General features: G+C 39.2%; 1 protein-coding gene across 4 annotated transcripts in view; it reads left to right on the top strand.

The window, feature by feature from the left end:
* The window catches only part of SHROOM3 (shroom family member 3), a 530,439-nt gene that overhangs the window by 468,041 nt on the left and 43,328 nt on the right, over positions 1 to 19,070 (top strand). For all 4 annotated transcript variants that reach the window (XM_077476349.1, XM_077476350.1, XM_077476351.1 and 1 more), the window contains one exon: positions 18,812 to 18,879. In XM_077476349.1, the coding sequence (XP_077332475.1) occupies positions 18,812 to 18,879 (68 nt within the window). The remainder of the gene's footprint in view (positions 1 to 18,811; positions 18,880 to 19,070) is intronic.

Genomic DNA, 19,070 nt, shown 5'->3' with positions numbered 1-19,070 from the left:
AGAATAAACTGAACATGTGTCCATTTCACTAGGTACATTCTAGACCTGTGCAGATTACATTTAATGTTCTGGCCTAACCTGCTGAACCTGCCTTTATACATTCATTTGCATGCCACAGGCAATAAGCATGACATTTCAAAAGAAATGGAGATGAAAGGAAAGTAATAAAATGTAAGTTAAAGTAAGCTATTGGAGATCAGACAGACAACAATGGTATAAAATGAATCTGACTGATACTGTAGATACTGAATGATACCGTAGATGATAGCTTAACGTCTAGTTAAATAATAGATATTTCAGGTAATAGTAAAGAGAAGTATAGATAATGTACTTAAAAGGTTTACCTGCTAGTCATATTCATAAATAGTTGCAATATTATGAAGCATTTTATTGTGTGTAAAACGTGTGTGTAAAACATGCCCACTTATAGAGGCGCATAACATCTCAGGTATTTTTTGGTGACAAACCAAAAACCCTACCAAAGAGTTGTTCATAGTGATGATTTAGATTCCTTTAGATTCCAGTATGAATCCTGATTTGTCATGGCCAACAGCTATGCTTTGGTTCCTTATTTTATTTTTGTCTTTAAATGGGACCTGTGCCAAGAGAAAAATGGAGAAAGTCTTTGTTGAGATGTCTTTTGGAAAATGCTAAACATCTGGTTGTGTTAGGATCCAATAGCTCCAATACTTTCTGACCTAGATCACGTATACTTGTAAAGGGATCTGACTTGTGGGTCACTGGCTATTGAAGAAAACTGTGATTTTCAGAAGGAAATCTGTAATAGCATTTCCAATATTCCTTTCAGCACATTTTTTCTTTTAAAGCCCAACTGAAGTTTAATTTTTAGTGTATAAATAAATAAACTGTGCAGGAAGCAGTGTTCTGCACGAGTCTAACTTTTTATTTTGCATCTGGTTGATCTCCAGAGGCAGCACGACATTCTACGCTTGAGCAGCTTAAGGCCGAGAAGGACCGCGTAAGAACAGTCTCTCTGCACTGTTTACGCACGTCCCCTGCTGGGTCGGACCAATGACTCTGCAATCAGCAGGGGCCATGAGCTTTTCACAGGGGTCCTCATTGCAGCATACTGCCCATTCTTAGAACATTGTGCTACTACTGGAGCTGGACTGGGCACAAAGTTAAAATACATGACATACAGAACAACATTTTCCTGCACACTTTACCTAATTGTACACAAAAATGAAACTTTATTTATTATTATTATAACAATTATAACATCTACAATTTTCATAGTCAAAATGGTGAGACTCGTAAACATAATTTTTGTTTGACGAGCTCTTAAGAAACAAAATGGGTCTTTTCACACGATAGCACATTTTCCTAACCAGATATATTGGCAGACTTCTGTGTTTAGCTCGGCACAAACATCTCAAACATTGTCGATTACGCACTCAATTTGAGCTTGATCTTAGGAAGTATGTGGCAATGCAGCTGAACATGTGGGATTAGAATCTCTGCACTCCCTTAATTACGTATACTCATGGGTAATGGACAAAAATGTCTTTTAACTAGGTCAGAGCAAAAGCTGGATTTCTGTTCCCAAGCATACTGTAGTCATATGCAAACCATGTAACATTTAACTGCTCTTTAATGATCTTTTTTCTTCTCCCTTACTAAACAATATTTTACTTTACTCTTAAGATTTTACAAAATAAAATAAGCATTTTTTATTTATTTTATTTACAATAAACATTTTTACAACTGTTGGAAGAATGCAGCACAATTTCAAAGATGAACATGGAGCATGCATACTTAAAAGGATGTTGGGAATGCATTATTTTATTTAAAGCAATACGCCAGCTTATAATATTGTCACTCTGCATGTTTAATTTTTTATGCCCCTAAAATATCTTTACATCTCTGCTAAAAAATGTTTCACCAAATTTACAGTCATATGACTGGTAAAGCTCTATAAATATCATTCAATACTATAGGCTATGGGAGGAGAGTGGTAGTACGCACTCATCACATGCTAGTGATGTGTGACACCACTCTGGGAACACGTGTCCCAAGATGCACTATGGATTCCTAGCTAGTAGGAAAGAGGAGACACTGTGTATGGGTGTTGTAAGGGGCATTTTAATGTTCCTTTGACTTTCTCAAACACAATAGGCACACCATAGCCTTTCTGCTGACGTTACTGGGCAGGTTGTGGAGACTTATGGGTGGCACAGTGGTGTAGTGGGTAGCACTCTCACCTAGCAGTAAAAAGGGTTGCTTGTTCGAATCCCAACCTAAACACTACCTGCCTGGAGTTTGCATGTTCTCCCTGTGCCTGCGTGGGTTTCCTCTGGGTACTCCTGTATCCTCCCACACTCCAAAGATATGCTGGTAGGTTAATTGGCTTCTGTTCAAAATTGGCCCTGGTATATGGGTGTGAGTTAGGGACCTTGGATTATGGGCTTCATGATGGTAGGGACTAATGTGAGTGCGCGATGTATGTGTGGAGCTCTGCGTAAATTGACGGCGCTATATGGGTTCCCTAAATAAAACAATAATATAATAGATGAGCATCTAAAAGAGACACAATGTACAGGGATAGGGACAATTGTAGACATGTACCCACACTCACTCAGTTTAAATTGGATGGACTGGTGTCTTTATTCAACCTTACTAACTATGGAACCATGTAACCTGAACCCCACGACTAAACACTCAGAGCAATGCTGACACTGTGATATCCCCCATTGCGTTTTTGGCAGACTGACTGGGGAGGATCATGGGTCATAGAGATATGGTCATGGAGGGTCATGGAAGGTGTAATAATAAAAAAAAAAAACAATTCCTAATTCTGAATTGATTTTCAGTGGATTATTTACCCTTATGAGTAAAATAAAATAGTTTCACTTTTAGATGAAGTTGAGCATCTTGTTTGTATTGTTGGGTACTCTAGATATCCTGTAAAGTAAAGTATAACAAGTATAGTATAACAGTAGCAAGTAAACAAGTATAACAAGTAACGTAAAACAGTCAGACTCCAGCATTTCTATCCACTTATAAGGTTGAGATGCTGTAGAAATCTGATAGATTATAGCTTCTGTTACACACAATTTTCTCCTTGTGTCCCAATCAGAAAAATTGGCATAGGTTTTCTAATCTGGGAGCTAGATCTGATCACAACCACATCAATAAGATTCCTATATGACCTATTGTCTGAATCTACTTTTGAAATTAGTAATTAAAGCAGTATGCATCCATTTCATATACCCAACCAGGTCAAAAAAATAGAAACCTGCTTAAAATCGGTTTGGGTATTTTGAAGAGAACATGACAGAGCTAAGATAAAAATTCCTCCAGTAACCAACCCATAATATTAAATAAGAACTTCATACTGGAGCCATTTCGTTTAAAATCTCTTCAAGGTCAAGGCTATAATTAGTGCATACTGTACATATCTTTACTGATAAAGCCAATCCTTTTTAGATCAGTGAACATTAAAGTTGCCAGCAACTTATCTGTCTACAAATCAATGTCACCAATTATGCTGGAAGAGATTAAGATGTTTTCACTGAGCCAACAAACATGAAAAAATGCCAGAAGGAAGTTTGACTCCTGCTAAATAGCTCTAATTAAAAGCTCATTCAAAAGTGCATGCCACATCTCAATACAGGAAGATGGGATGTGTCTTTTTGATAGGGACAGAGTGCAAATTATTATGCCGTGACTGAAGTATGACAAAAAGATACATATATAGAAACAAATGTGTATCAAAAGTTTTGCCTGCAACATGGTAGTCGTGGGTATTCAATAACAATGTTCTTTCTTGCTACAACGTAGATCTGCAGGTATAACATTCCTACAGTATGTACCTAACTCTTCTAATCAGGATACTGATAGAAGTATTGGAATCAATATGACTCCCAATCAGAGGGACCTGCAAGTCAGCAGGACACAGAAATGCATGATACAGGACTTCATTTATAAGTGGTAACACCCCACTTACACTGCATTGCTATATAGTGAACTTTTTATTTAGGCCCTATTCAGACATTTGCGTTTGCATTTGTGCAGGTGTTAACACACATAATGCATGTTGCTTGATGGAATGATATCTGTTGAATGCGTATTGTTCATTTTTAATGACACCCAATGTGCATGCACAACTAAAACAGAAAACGTCCCCCTCAGCTCACTTGTGGTGTCCTGAAAAAAAAGAAGTGTTTTGGCCTATGGATGCACATTGAGGGCCTATTAAAAAAAATGAATGGCTTGCTCAATGCAACGTGCATCAGTGCACCAAATGCACAGATCAGCAAAGTCAAATACATGGGTTAAATTGTAAATGGGTCTTTTAAGTGAAACACCAAACTGAACTTTGCTTGTTTTTAATAAAGTGAGAAAAGCGTAAGGGGGGTAGGACTTCAGCTTATATTGCTGAGAGTATCCAGCACCCATTTTATGCTGACTCTGTTCCTCCCCAGTCCCCAATGTCCTTCTACTGGGAAAAGCCATTTAAGCCAGTCATATAACACGGCCCAGATGCTACACAACACAGTGCTGGTATGTATACTCTTTGGACTTGATGGTTTGAAGGTGCCTTAACTTGCTTTGTGTTAAGGCTGCCCATTATTTTAAACACATACATCTGTGAGATTCACCTGAAATGTGTGTAGAAGATCAGATGCACTGCTTTTTAAAGATGCCCTTGGACTTTTTTTCTGTTTTGGATAGAGTTTGGAAGGGTTAGCTCTGGTTAGGTTTTAATGACTATCTATGTCCTCCATTGGAAAGCTTTTTCTCCACTTCCTGTCCAACTGACAGTTGTCAATAAAACAGAAGAGCTCTCAAATGGAGACACATATAGCAACCAAAACGTATATTTAATAGAGCGGGGAGTTAGCACTACTAAGGTTTAATTACAATCTGTGTCCCCATTAGAGAGGATTTTCCTCACTTCCCACTGACTGTAGTCAATTAGACTGTATGCACTCAAATGGGGGATACATATAGCAATATAAACTTATATTTAGTACACTGGGGAAGGGTTACATCTGCCTGGTTTTAATTACGATTTGTGTCCTGATTAGAGAGTATTTTCCCAGCTTCATGTCCCACTGACAGTAGTCAATAGGACCAGAGAGCACTAAAATGGGAAACATAGCAATAATAACTTATATTTAATAGAGTGGGGAAGGCTTAGGACATTCTGTAAACCTTACAAAAGTCAAAGTGTCCAGTTTTACAAACACCTCTCTCTTAAAGTGGTTAAAGGAGATATTTACTAAAATACAGCGACAGCTGTCTACGGCGCATGCCGTAGACAGCGGCGCGCAGGTGCACTATCGGGAGTGGTGGCTCCCGTGCGCATGCACAGGAATGACGTCATCGCTGCTTCAGTGCTGTGAGTGGCCGGAGCAGCGATACCCGGAAGAAGATGGATGCTGAGGACTACAGGGGACAGCGGTGACATCGCTGGCTCCTGTGTCAGGTAAGTGACACATAATGGGCTACTATGCGATGCATAGTAGCCCATTATGCTTTACCTTTGCAGGAGAAAAAGAGGAAGTAAACTCATCAGGGTTTACTTCCTCTTTAAGAAACTGTGTCAAGGAACTTTGTTTACGTAAGACAGATTTTTCATTCCTATGCAAGTTTATGGGAATGCAAATTTTGCTTGAAGCAGGCCAGAAGGAGATCAGCTGCAGGTTGAGTGTGCCTATTATTGAATTCTGAATGATCTCAGAAGCTTTTTATGATGGTTAAATAATGCCATTTTCACAAACCCAAGGCCCGTTGACTCAGAATCTTATTTCTAGAAAGGGAATTATGGTTTAGGACATGAGCGGGTAGTACAGTCGGAATCAGACGTTTTTGGCTCTGATGAAGAAGGTGTAGCTTTGAAAACGCGTCAACCCGTAAGGACCCTGGTGAAGTCCCCCTGTGCTTTGGAGTGTACTGTACCAAGGACTACTTTATGACAATTACTTCTAAATAAATGTTGTGGGATAATGCACTAGGCTGGTGTGAACTCTTTTTGTTAGTTTTTCTGTAGTGGCTGCAAGACATCCCCCAAAAGGGCAGCAAGGCTTGAGGCTATATCCCCGATATGTGGAGCTATTCTTAATACCTTTACGGGGATACTACACTTTTGCACAGGAGATTTATTCTTGTTGTTAGTACAATTGGAATGTCTCCCCAACACACAAGTGCTGCCAGCTCAGTATTCCCAAAACAGAGCTGGTGGCATATGTATATTTAGGGCATCTAAAAAAAAACTGCTTGCCTGTGAAAGCTGTGAAAATATCTTTATAGTCTTTATTCTAAAGTCCATTGTGGTTCTAATCACAACATTTTTTATATATATATGTAAAGACCTTGCATAGTCTGGCTAGGTTTATAAATGCTTTCCCTGTCTAGCTCTCTGTGTGGTCTGCTGCAAAATTAAATTGTTTAAGCAATTTGATCCAAAAGCCACTGATCAGAGTTATCTCGTTATTTCTGTTACTTTAATCAGTTCTCTTACTTTTTTTTTAAATAGCTGTCAAGCTTAGCTGTGCAAAGAAACACACATCACTGTAGCAAACTCCCTAAAAATGCCTTTATAAATAAATGAACAACTGCATTTAAAGATAATGCTTTAATGGAAAAGTATAGCCAAAGCTATTTTGGCTATACTTCCCCTGTATGTCACAGGAGTGCACTTAGCTTTGCACTCCTGTGACCTGTATTCAGCAGACAGTGGGCTAAAATCCACTGCCAGCTGACGTTAGTAAGCCAGTCCAAGTTCTGGATCGATCCCGACAGTTGAGGTCCACCCAGATGCCTGGACTGGCAGCTGGCTCAGCTTCTCAGTGATCTGCTAAGAGCCTGAGCCAGCCCCTCCCATCCTCTCTACAGCCCAGTTCTCCAGTAAGCACTGGAGAGGCAGAGCAGGGAGCTGATGCTTTACAGTTACAGCTCTCTGCTCAGAGTGGAGGGGTGAACTGAGCAATCAGCTGTGTTTTATCACTCAGTTCTCAGTGCAGAGCTGGTAGAGGACAGATGCTGCATTCACAGTGAGTATAAATGTTTTTATACTGCTCTTTAGGTGAGTATAAATGTTTTTTTAAAGTCTATACTATAGCATCTACACCACAAAATTGAATATATTGCAGCTTGCCAGTCCTGTGATGTGGTAGCTAAATATTTTTGTTTGTTTTTTTTGAAGGTTTTTCATTATTTTCACCTGGAAATCCTGCTCATAACTTATAATTAATAATAACTAATACATTGCATGGTGACAGCATTTACCCACTGCACTGCATGTATGATGTTGTCACCCTAAGCTGCTCTCCTAATGTGGACTACAATCACCTCCCCTTTTCCACTGTTAAATGCTTTGTAGTTCTCAGAAGATAGGTTAGAAAGATGTGTTTGAGATCTCAATTTGGTCAACAGGAAGTTACAAGGGCAAGGACACAAGATTTCTGATAGTGTCAAAAGGTATTTTCTGTACTTGCAGAAAATGTACTTAGCCTGGAATAAATATATATACAGTATATACATATGCATCACCCACATCTATGGACTTGTAAGTTGCAGTAGATCACATTTTTGTTTTTGGATTTAGATATACAGTACTTTATATGTGAACTCTAGGCAGGTGTGTTATTATCAACACATTAATAAATGTATTTTTTAAATGCAAGCAGGTAATTACCTAAATTTGACTTGGTATCAGCCTATTGCAATCTCTGTACAACAAAAAGTGTGAGAGGAAGAAGCAGTGGAAGGGGCCAGTTCTGACAAGAAGCATGCTCATAGGAGGAAAGAGTAGAGTGACAGAGAAATTAGCTCATGGCTGTGCTGCTTCACCTTTCCTTGTCCACTCACCGCTGCTGTGGGCCCAGCATGACCAGGGCTCAGAGGAAATGGTTTGAATGATACTGGCCGTCAGACTGAGAACATCAACCACTGACAAAAAAAAAACTGCAATGGAAATCGCCTGGATTTAATGAGAATGTCGCAGCAAAAGCTGGTTTTGCTATTTTATATTTTATGGGCTATTCATTTGTATCTTGCTATTTTTGGTTGGAGTTCTGCTTAAGGAAGCCAAACTCACTAAGTTCACACTAGTGCTGCTGCATACTCAAGCTTTTTTCAGTGCTACAAAAATTTAACATATTTTGACATGTTTTTACACACACTTTTCATACGTTTTAATGCTTTATGCATTTTCTTTTTTGACAAGGAGGAAGGTGGTTGTTACACACAAAACCCTGCCAAAAATGCACAAAAAGTACATAAAAAGAGAAAGTAGGAGAGAGACACTGCTCCCTCAAGGGCAATGGGATTTTAATTGGAGGTTGGACATGGGCACCATCAAAAAATGTGTTTTGTTTTGTTCCGTTTCGTTCCGTATGGAAAAAAAATCGTATTTCTTAATTTGTGTACGAAATTTAATTCAGATTCGTATAAAATACGAATCTTCGTTAGATTCGTAAACTTTTCGTTAAAATAACAAAAGTTTGTTATGAAGAATTTATCATTATAAGGGGCTCCCACCATCCCTATGCTGTGCTGACTTCCTGGGTTTTTAACCTTTAGTTTTGTTAACTTTTCGTAACAATTACAAATGTTAGTTATGATGAATTTATCATTATGAGGGGTCCCCACCATCCCCGTGCTGTGCTGACTTCCTCTGATTGGTGAACAAAACACCAGTCATGTTTCTGTTAATTTGGATCTGAAATTCCGAAATTCGTTAGCAAAATTTTGTATTTGGTATGAAATTCATAAGCAAAGAAATTCTCATAGGGTTCCCACCATCCCTGTGCTGAGTTCCCAGGTCTGTACACCTGCTGTGTGTCCATTATGAGGGGTTCCCACCATCCCTGTGCTGAGTTCCCAGGTCTGTACACCTGCTGTGTGTCCATTATGAGGGGTTCTCACCATCCCTGTGCTGAGTTCTCGGGTCTGAGTGTACACCCACTGTGCCCATTATGAGGGGTTCCCACCATCCCTGTGCTGTGCTGACTTCCTTTGATTGGTGAACAAAACACCAATCACAATTCTGTTAATTTGGATCCGAAATTCCGAAATTCGTTAACGAAATGTCGTATTTCATATGAATTTCGTAAGCAAAGAATTTCCCATAGGGTTCCCACCATCCCTGTGCTGACTTCCTGGGGTTTTAACTTTTAGGTTCATTAATTTTTTGTAACAATTACGAATTTTCGTTATGATGAATTTATCATTATGAGGGGTTCCCACCATCCCTGTGCTGTGCTGACTTCCTGGGTTTTTAACTTTTAGGTTCGTTGACTTTTCGTAACAATTACGAATTTTCGTTATGAATTTGGATCCGAAATTCGTAAACTAAATTTTGTATTTCGCAGGGAATTTGTATGCATAAAAATTTGTATTTTGGATTCGTACGAATGTACGAATTTCCGGAAATTCGTACGAATTTTCGTTTCATACGAAACGAATCGCACATGTCTATTGGCGGTATAAACGTCTGTTAACAAGGTGAGCACATATACACCAGAGTATGGTTTAAGAAAATATTACATTTATTTATTACATGATATCAGATAAAAAATCACATAGTCATCAAAACATATATATACCATGAGTATACTTAATATAAGAAACAAGATGCTTGGATATGCAGAGGAGCTGACATGTTTTGCAGACTCCTGCTTCCTCAAGGTACCACATGCATCTGTAGTTTCGTCTAGCCTGTAGTTTTAGATGATTTTTGGATGACTGTGGCATCTCATTGTGCAAGAATCAGCCGTCATAGAAGTACCGCCCACGACAACTTCCTGATGGAGGTCAGATCCACCAGGGTTGGTCAGTGAAGATATTGGATCGTGTTTATTGCCAGGGATTGTATAACAATGACAATGGTCTGTCTCAGATACAAAGTTTGAATCTGTAGCACCTCAGAGTCCAGGTCAATACATAGGTGTCTCGCGATCCACCTTACTAGATGACAGTAAGATATGTGTGTCGACACGCAATCATCTAAAACTACAGGCTAGATGAAACTACAGATGCATGCAGTGCCTTGAAGAAGCAGGAATCTGCGAAACATGTCAGCTCCTCTGCATTATCAAGCATCTTGTTTCTTATATTAAGTATCAACTCATGGTCTAAATGTTTTGATGACTATGTGATTTTTTATCTGATATCATGTAATAAATAAATAAATGTAATACTGTGGTGTGCTGCCCCAACGGGGCATAGAATTGATATCAATTGTTTTCCTAATCATTTTCCATGGACGTTTATATTTAGTTCACATGCTGCCATCTAGTGACCTTTTGTGGTAATGCACTTGTTTCTTATGTTCTTTTTCCCTTATGTTATGACACACTTCCTTTTATGTAATGCTCCACCCTTTTTCCTGTTATTGTACTTCCTGTGTCATGGATGCAGCTACAAGCCACATGTAGCAGGGCACATGTATTCTGCATTTTAAGCTACAGACAATATCATCTTTTGACCGCATAAATACCACAACCTATTCATCTGTTTGTATCCTGTCATCTGCTGTAACCTGATGTTAAGAATAAAAGGATCTTGTGGATGGAATCAGTATTTGCTGAGTTCAAGCTATCTGATGAGGATTGTCCTCAGTGATTATATCTTACACAGGTCAGGCACAGAGGTCTCACAAGGGATAAATTGCTTCACAACAACCAGAGTCAGAATATCTGGTGTATATGTGCTCACCTTGTTAACAGACATTTATACCTCCAATTAAATTCCATTGCTTTTGAGGGAGCAGTGTCTCTCTCCTACTTTCTCTTTTTATCTATTTCCAGGGATTTAGAGATACCTATCTGTTTCTGGAAATTGTCCAACAACACACCCATATATATGCACAAAAAGTACACGTACCTGCATTTTTCATGTGCTCCTATTAAAGTCTATGGGCCCAAAAACACACCAAAAATGCATGTACAGTACATGCTTTTTGCATGCGCTTTTCATGTTCCCCTATTGAAGTCTATGGACCAAAAATATATTATGCTGCACCAAAAAAAGCACCTGTACCTTTTCAAAAATTACACTGCACCATAGGCAGACACAGGAGAAATTGCACTACTGTGAATAGATTGTTCTGTATGTATTTTCTTTTTATCATATTCAGTAAGAACTAAAAAAAGTCAAAAAGGGTTAAATATGATATATTGCCTGTGAATATTCTTGTTTACTGTTTAACAGCAGGCTGATTAGGTTCTGGTATTAGCTACTTTGTTGTATAACACCTGTTTACAAAGTTAAAAAACACAAAGTGAAATTTACACACACAAGTAAATGAGTTACAGCAGTGACTCATCCCATTCCTCCTCATTTCTATTCATTAGGGTTCCATGTGAAGTTTCAATAAGAAAGAAGTATACTAAAGATGCTTCTAAAATGATTTAGGAATCATGCGTGATGGATGTACCCTGTATTGAATTCAATTTTTTACATCTTGTGATAAAACAAAACTGCCCAGACCTCTTATAATTGGGTATTAGGTAGACCAACATTTTTCAACCAGGGTTCTTTGGCACCCTGGGATGTCTTCTGGGTTCTTTAAAGCGGGAGTCCGCCGGGACTCCGCGTTTTTTTTTTTTTTAAAGCCAGCAGCTACAAAAACTGCAGCTGCTGACTTTTAAAATAGTGACACTTACCTGTCCAGCGCGCCCGCGATGTCGGCACCCGAAGCCGATCTCTCGATCGTCTCTCGGGTGCTGCCGCCGCCATCTTGGGTATGGGAATCAGGAAGTGGAGCCTTTCGGCTTAATTTCCCGGTTCCCTACTGCACATGCGCGAGTCACGCTGCGCAATAAGGATGGACCCGCTGCCTCTGGGATCTGTGTGTTTCCCAGCAGGCAGCGGGGGACTTTCGGAAAGGGGCGTAATCTACGCCCCTTTCCGCAGAGAGCTATCCCGGAAGTGGGTGCAGATACCTGTACTGTACAGGTACCTGCACCCCCCTCCCCCCTGAAAGGTGCCAATTGTGGCGCCGGAGGGGGGGAGGATTCCAATGAGTGGAAGGTCCACTTTAGGGTGGACCTCCGCTTTAACAGTCCTTTGGCTTAATACCTAATAAAAAAAAAATACCCAAATTTCAGCAAAAATTGCCCATATGGCTTATGGGCAATTTCTTGGGAAATTGGGTGATTTTTTTTTTGGCTCAAACCTGGCTTTTTGCTAAACAAAGCCAAAGGTCTCTATTGTGCAGCATTATATGAGCTTCCAGTGCCCAAAAAAATTGATGACAGAATCTGTTGATAAAGAGCACATGGGGTGCTCTTTGTTGGGTGCCTCTCTACGTTCACAATGGGGTCATGTTAACTGAATGAGAAAGAGAAATTGAGGATGCCTCAATATATGCAGAATTTTAAAGGTTTTGGTGACTAAAAAAAGGTTGAGAAACACTGAGGTTGACCACCATAAATCCTTCTGTTCACCTGGAGCATAGAAACATGCATGTGCCCTAAGAAAATATGCTTCATTGGGACAGTTGACTGACAGCCAAAAATTGTCAGCATAACAAATTAGGCTATTACTGCCATTGCAGTGCCTTGTTATGTTTGATTTGATCCTATCTAATTAGCAGGTATCAATTGACTTATAATATGTGTGGAAAAGCCCTCACAGCATGGCCAGAAAAAAAGTATGGCAAGTTACTACCTTATGGGTTCTGAGTCTATTGATGCCATAGTGTTTGCTATATTAGGAATATATACTAGAGATCAGCTGTTTTCTATACGTGATATGCTAGTAATTACCTGATACAACATCTGTAGAAATCTTTAAAGCTAAACTCGAGAGAGAGATAAAAAAACATCAATTAGAGCAGTTTGGTATTTATTTAAAAATAATAAAGTATTTTTGAAATCCACTGTACAGCAGCAACTAAACTGAAAGAATGAGGGACAACGCTGGGTATCAGGGATGCTGGATAGGAAATTGCACTTTAATAAGAGGGGTAGACTGCTGTATCATCTTAACTGGTGGCAGGGAAACAGAAAGGGATAGAACCTCAGGCAGGTTTTTATTACTGTTTGAGTTCCGTACTTCCTCTCCCAGAAACATCTGCCAAAAGTGTTAGGAAATCACACCATTGACATTTGTCACTGATACATGTGTTCTAATTAGTAGACTTCATTCCTACTCCTGTACTGGAAGCTGCTCTAAAATGATAGATTTACCCTTAATTTCTGTCCTGGTAGGACCATCCAACAGATTTATTGAAAGACTGCCACCAAGACTAAAACAATGGACAAAGGGGTGACAATGTTTCTTACACACATGGGTTCTGAAGAAACGCAATGTATGTGTGAAATGTTGTCAACCCTTGGTCCATTGGTTTAGTCCTGGTGGCAGTCTTTTTAATAAACTTGTTGAATGGAAGTTGGCGTGCAGCTAATTTTTCTCACTTGGACTTTCTGTCCTGGTGACAGTGGGCATAAAATGAGAATGGATCTTCTTAATGACAACCTATAGCGCACCCGTTTTGACTTGTGATCTGTTTTACATCCCATATCTAGTGAAATGATGAATCCAAAACTGCTAAAAATTATGATTAAAAAAATGAAAGGTTCTTTTATCTGTTCTCTTCAGTACAGGAGAGGAGATTTTGCAGTGAGTTATTCTCTGCTCTGTGTAGTGATGGAGTTCTAATTGTTGATGTCACGGCATTGCTGGGGTTCTTTAGAGAAGCTGGGAATCCCCTAATATGGTGCATACTTTCTGCATGACAGGATGAAACTGCTAGGCAAGAGGGAGGTATTGACAGCGCTGATACATACGCAGGGGTTAGAACTCCCTAGATTAACATAACGCATCTGGAAATAGTCAAATGACTTCACTGATACACAAATTCGCCTTCCATGTAGTTTGCAGCAGTTTCACTTATCATTTTACTCATACAGTACGTTACTACATATCAAATACAACTGTTTCTTGTAAACTGACAGTCATTTGTAATGCCTGAGCTACATTTTATAGGGTTCGATTAGTTTTACATGTCAATCTTTCTTGTGCCCTTTTAAAAGGGAAAGTTTAGTGTATTCCACATATTGAGTTATTAACGCTGTGTTTATATTAAAGTAGTTTATAATGTGACTTTATCAAAGTATAGTCATATTTTTCCCACAATTTGTTAGTGTGCTGCTCAGGCTCGATCACTGTGGGGAGTAGATGCTGCATCCACTGCAGAAGTGCCAGCAAGGGATGGAGCTCATCTTAGCTCCTATAGTCATTAGAAGAAAGAGAGGAAGGATCCCTGGTGCCGCACATCCACAGTGTCCTGTGATGGTTATGGGAGAGACAACCTCAGCCTGGGCTCCCGCCAGGCCATGCCCCCAATGTGTTTCACTCCACCCCTCGGATCTTAGATATGGGGAACTACATGACTAAGCTCAGAGGGGTGAAGTGAAACACTGAGGTTGTCTCTCCCATAACCATCACAAGACACCCTGGATGTGCGGCTTATAGTCATATTTTTATTAATGTATTAAATATAAAGATTTGTATAATAACCACTAGGTGGAGCTCATTAAATATGTCAGCCTCATTCAACCCCCCACCCTCTTTCCTGCTAAGGTACAGTATAACTAAAACCCCTTTCAACTGAAGGCGCTTTACAGGCGTTTTATCACTAAAAATAGCACCTGTAAAGCGCCTGTAAACTGCCTTCCCTGTCACCCCAGTGTGAAAGCACTGGGGCGGTGTGCTTGCACGATGGAAAAAAAGTCCTGCAAGCAACATCTTTGAGGGGGTGTGGGAGTGGTGTATACACTGCTCCTCCACTGCTCCTGCCATTGAAATCAATGGGCAGCAATTCGGAAGCGGCACTTTTCAGACGCGTTTAACCCCTTGTTAACCCCTTCTTTGTGAAAGGGGTCTAAAAGCATAACTTTCCTCCAAGGTGAGGGAATCCAGGTGTGTCACCAGGGTCACCAGAACTAGTATCTGCATTGGAAGAATTCCCCTCTATTAATGTTCTGATGTCAACCCAAAAATTTGGATTTTCTTTTACTTTCACTTTTGATGATAATAGTAAACAGGACAAGTAGAGTGAGTGAATTTTCCAAATAGAGCACAGACAGCAATAAAAGATTACAGGTCTTGTTATCCCTCTCCACTCTATACAAAACTAAAAACAAAAGTATTGCCTTTAGTTATAATTGAAGGGGCTAGAGGGTTCGAATCCTGCCAGGGATACTATCTATATCAATATAAATAAATATAGGTAATGATCATAGAGTTAGCAGAGTGTGGAAAGAACAATATTGTTTTCTGAAGGACTGATATGACTGTATACCTAATAGGCCCCTTTCACAAATCGGCGGACCAATTGGGTCTGTCTGTTTGTTTTTCAGGCGGAACCGATCGGACCACCTATTGTTCTCTATAGGATGGCAGATGTCAGCGGACATGTGTCCATTGTCACCTACCGACATCCAATCCGGACAGATGGGGATGGTTCCCCATCTGTCTGCCGGATCAGATGACAATCGGATGGAAACTGACAGGCAGTCTGTTTTCATCAGACCATCTCATAGAGAACAGAGGGTTGTGTCCATGTCTGCTCTGCATAGCGAAGCAGACACGGACCTGTCATCCACCTGCTCAGCAGGGATCAGCGCTGAGCAGGTGGAATCCGCTTGCATGGATTGCGCTCCTTCTAAAGGGGCATAAGTCCAAAAACCTTGTGGGTCCTGTGTACAGACATGCAACATATAATCTGTTGCAGGTGATTTTACAAGTACGTGTGCACTTTTTAAACCAGGAACGCAGTATAACATATTTGAAGGGGTCAGTTTTGAAAAAAGGGTTCTTTATGAAAAATATGGATGCAATCAAGTACTGGGCCAGCTAAGAGGTAATTATGGCCCAACTTTTCTTAGCAGTATAGGTTAATAAAGATAAGTGGATAGGGGTTTAAAGCTTTATAACACAGTTTTGTTGCACAGATGGAATCCAATATTTCAAAGGCTAGAACTGGTCTTAGTGACATGGCTTTATGTTACCTCTCATGGACATGCCAATGATTCATAGATGTCCTCTTCAACCTAACATTGTACATTCCTGAGATAATCATGCAAAGACCCCAATTAGGTGACCACATGTGCAGTGATATCATATGTGACAAATTAAAGCATCACTTCCTATTCATTTAAAGTTAATTTTCTGCCATGTTCCTAGACCAACTCCAGGCATTTCTTTCTGTCGAGAAACTATTTTCGGATGATTTCTATGGTTATTTGAAAGAATGCATGTGATCAGGAAAGGCTTTCAGATGACCTTTAGCAAATCAAATAAACATAATATGGACATGGACATGGACAACATAGACAGAGAATATAAGTGTTTCTTAACTCAATTCTTTAAGTACATGTCATGTTTTATATTATTAATTCATTTTAAATTCTAATGGCTAATAACCAAAAAAATCATGTTGTACTAGTGTGACCTCACAAAGTAAACTCAATAATTCTGTGCTTTATGTAAACTTATCTTGAGAAAAATTGAGGCTACCATTACCTTAACCAGTCTGGCAATGCTTTCTACCTGGCCATCTCTCGCTTAAATATTTTGAGACACAGATCTGAAACAAACATGCGGATTCAGCAAGTCAGAGTAAAACAAGAATTCATAATCTGCATGTTAGTTCTAAATCAACAAATCAGAACGTACTAAGGCCATCATCTGAAGAAATCAGCATGACAGCCAAGGAACCACTTTATTTAGGAGTAGAGAATATCAATGGCAGCCTCTGTATTTTTATTTTTGAGTTTAGCTATGATTTAAGAATTTATAACCATTTATTGAATAAGGTTGCCGGTGATGTTAATAAAAAATGATTAACGAAATCTTAAAAACATTATCTGCTGAGATTACCTGAAGCCTGTAGTTGTGAAACACTGCTGTATCCTCTAATAATGGTTATTTCTTATAAAACCATTTATCTGTACAACTCAACGTATCTGCATATTGGATTAAATTACATTCACATTAGGAGCAAACAGTGATATCTGCATTAATTTCTCTGCACCATGTCAGACATTATATAAAGGTTTAATTGCTTTAAAAATTAATTGGTATAGTGTGACAATATGATCTAATCTGCAGATGATTGAATTGCATTGAGGAAAATGAAAATCCACTCTCACAATGACACCAATAGTTTGTGTACGGTCATGGTTGGTTGCCAGAATCCTGGTTATACAGCCAGCATGACCTGTGGACTTGGACCCTGATAAAATGCAGCATAACTGGCCACAACTCTGAAATTCCCAACATATGTGAGCAACAGTGGGGACATCTTTGCACTCTTTCTCTTTATTTAGTGAAAATTTCATTCCATACTTTGTGCTACCTACAAAGAGAATAGAATTATGGGTAGGCTAGGGTCAGGGCTAGGCTAGAGTGAGGCTAGGGTTAGGGATAGGTTTAACTTCAGGCTATGGTTAGGATTAGGGTTAGGTTAGAGTTAGGATTAGGGTTAGGTTAGGATAAGGGTATATTGATATATTTAAGATCACTCACAGCATTTGCTAACAACTTTGGTTTTTATTTGGTTCTTAGCGCTCTGTAGAAGACAAAACCATTTGTAATTTCCCAAAAATAGGCAAGAATTGAATAAACAAACGGACAGAAAATGGTGCCATGAAAGTGCAAAAATAACATACTTGTAATTTTCTATAAAGTAGGGATAAGTTCAACAAGGGTACCGAATATGATGTGATGAAAGTGCAAAAATAACATAACACAAACTGTAGCAAAAATAACATAAATGATACAGGGTATTGCAGACCCTGTGTGGAGGGTCTGCTCTCTGAATGATGTACTAGAGTAGCAGGCTGATGGTATACGCACCTCTCCTTCTACTGCTGGGACTGATGCTGCGATGGAGACATTGGGATCCATCAAGCTCTGGCTAGATTTCTTGACTTGATGCTGGATGAGCCAGACTGCTCCTCCAGTTTCCCAATGGGTTCTTGTGAGATGATGGTAGGACTAGACGCCTCAAGAGTTGCATCCACAGACCCGACAGCCATGACAATTGGTTGCTGAACATAAACCTTCCCCTATGCCTCCTTTTCCTCATCTTAAAAGGTGCACTTATTGGAGGAAATTAAAGTAAATGTTAATATTTAGGGTTGGGTCAAGTTTAGGTTAAGGCTAGGGTTAGGGCTAGGTCAGATCTATACTTAGGGTTAAGGCTAGGCCTAGGGTAAGGTTTTATTCTTCCTTTTCCTAGGGTAGTGTTTTATTCTTCCCTACTCTATCCAAAACAAAATAAAACTCCTATGGGTGCTCTACAGGTTTCTGATTAAAAAATAAATCTGCGGAGTAGCTGTGTACATTAAGATTAGTTCATTTTTTATTAATCAGCAATACTAGGCCTTCTGTATGAAACATGTTCTAAAGGAAAAATCTTCTTGTTGCACATATTGACTTACCAGCTGTGAGCTGTCATTTTGAAATGCATGTACACCAGTAGGACTGTCAGCTTTCAGCGTCAGCTTTCTGATGGTGACAGCATGGATCATGCCTGCATAAAGTTCATTAAAACAGCCAATTGCAGTCTCCACTTAGAGCCCATGTAACAGGGTGACAATGGAGGAGCACAGTTGGCACTTAGGGAAAGAATGTTGTTCTTCAACAGGAAATGTCTTAAAAAGGATCTTAATGGCAGGATCACCAGGAAATATTTTAATGAAAGCTGTAGATTCAAAACCATTGACTTCTGAAATTAGATTGGTAAAGCTTATATGTAGATTTTAGTGATTGGGTTTACATTTGCTTTAACTATCACTAACCAGTTCTATGCTTTTGTGTATTCCAGGACTTTATGGTAAGAAGGGAATCTCTTATCAAGTATGCTTCTTATAGTTCAACAAATAAGGAATTTCGGTAAGTTGATAAAAAAAAAAAAAATGTATCATACATGTGTATTTTTCTGTAAATAATATATGTAAAACTCGTACATTCTTATGTTGTTTAGACAATTATTTAGACAAATTTTTGCGTCCCCCTGGGCTTCAGACTTCCTTCCTTGGCACAATACCCTATAAAATTTGCTACCCAAAGTTAAAATTAAGTTA

The sequence above is a fragment of the Lithobates pipiens genome, unplaced genomic scaffold, assembly GCF_037356315.1.
Source record: "Lithobates pipiens isolate NorthernLeopardFrog02 unplaced genomic scaffold, aLitPip1_a1.2 Scaffold_13, whole genome shotgun sequence".
NCBI classification, from domain to species: Eukaryota; Metazoa; Chordata; class Amphibia; order Anura; family Ranidae; genus Lithobates; species Lithobates pipiens.
This window is presented reverse-complemented; position numbering and strand designations above follow the sequence as displayed.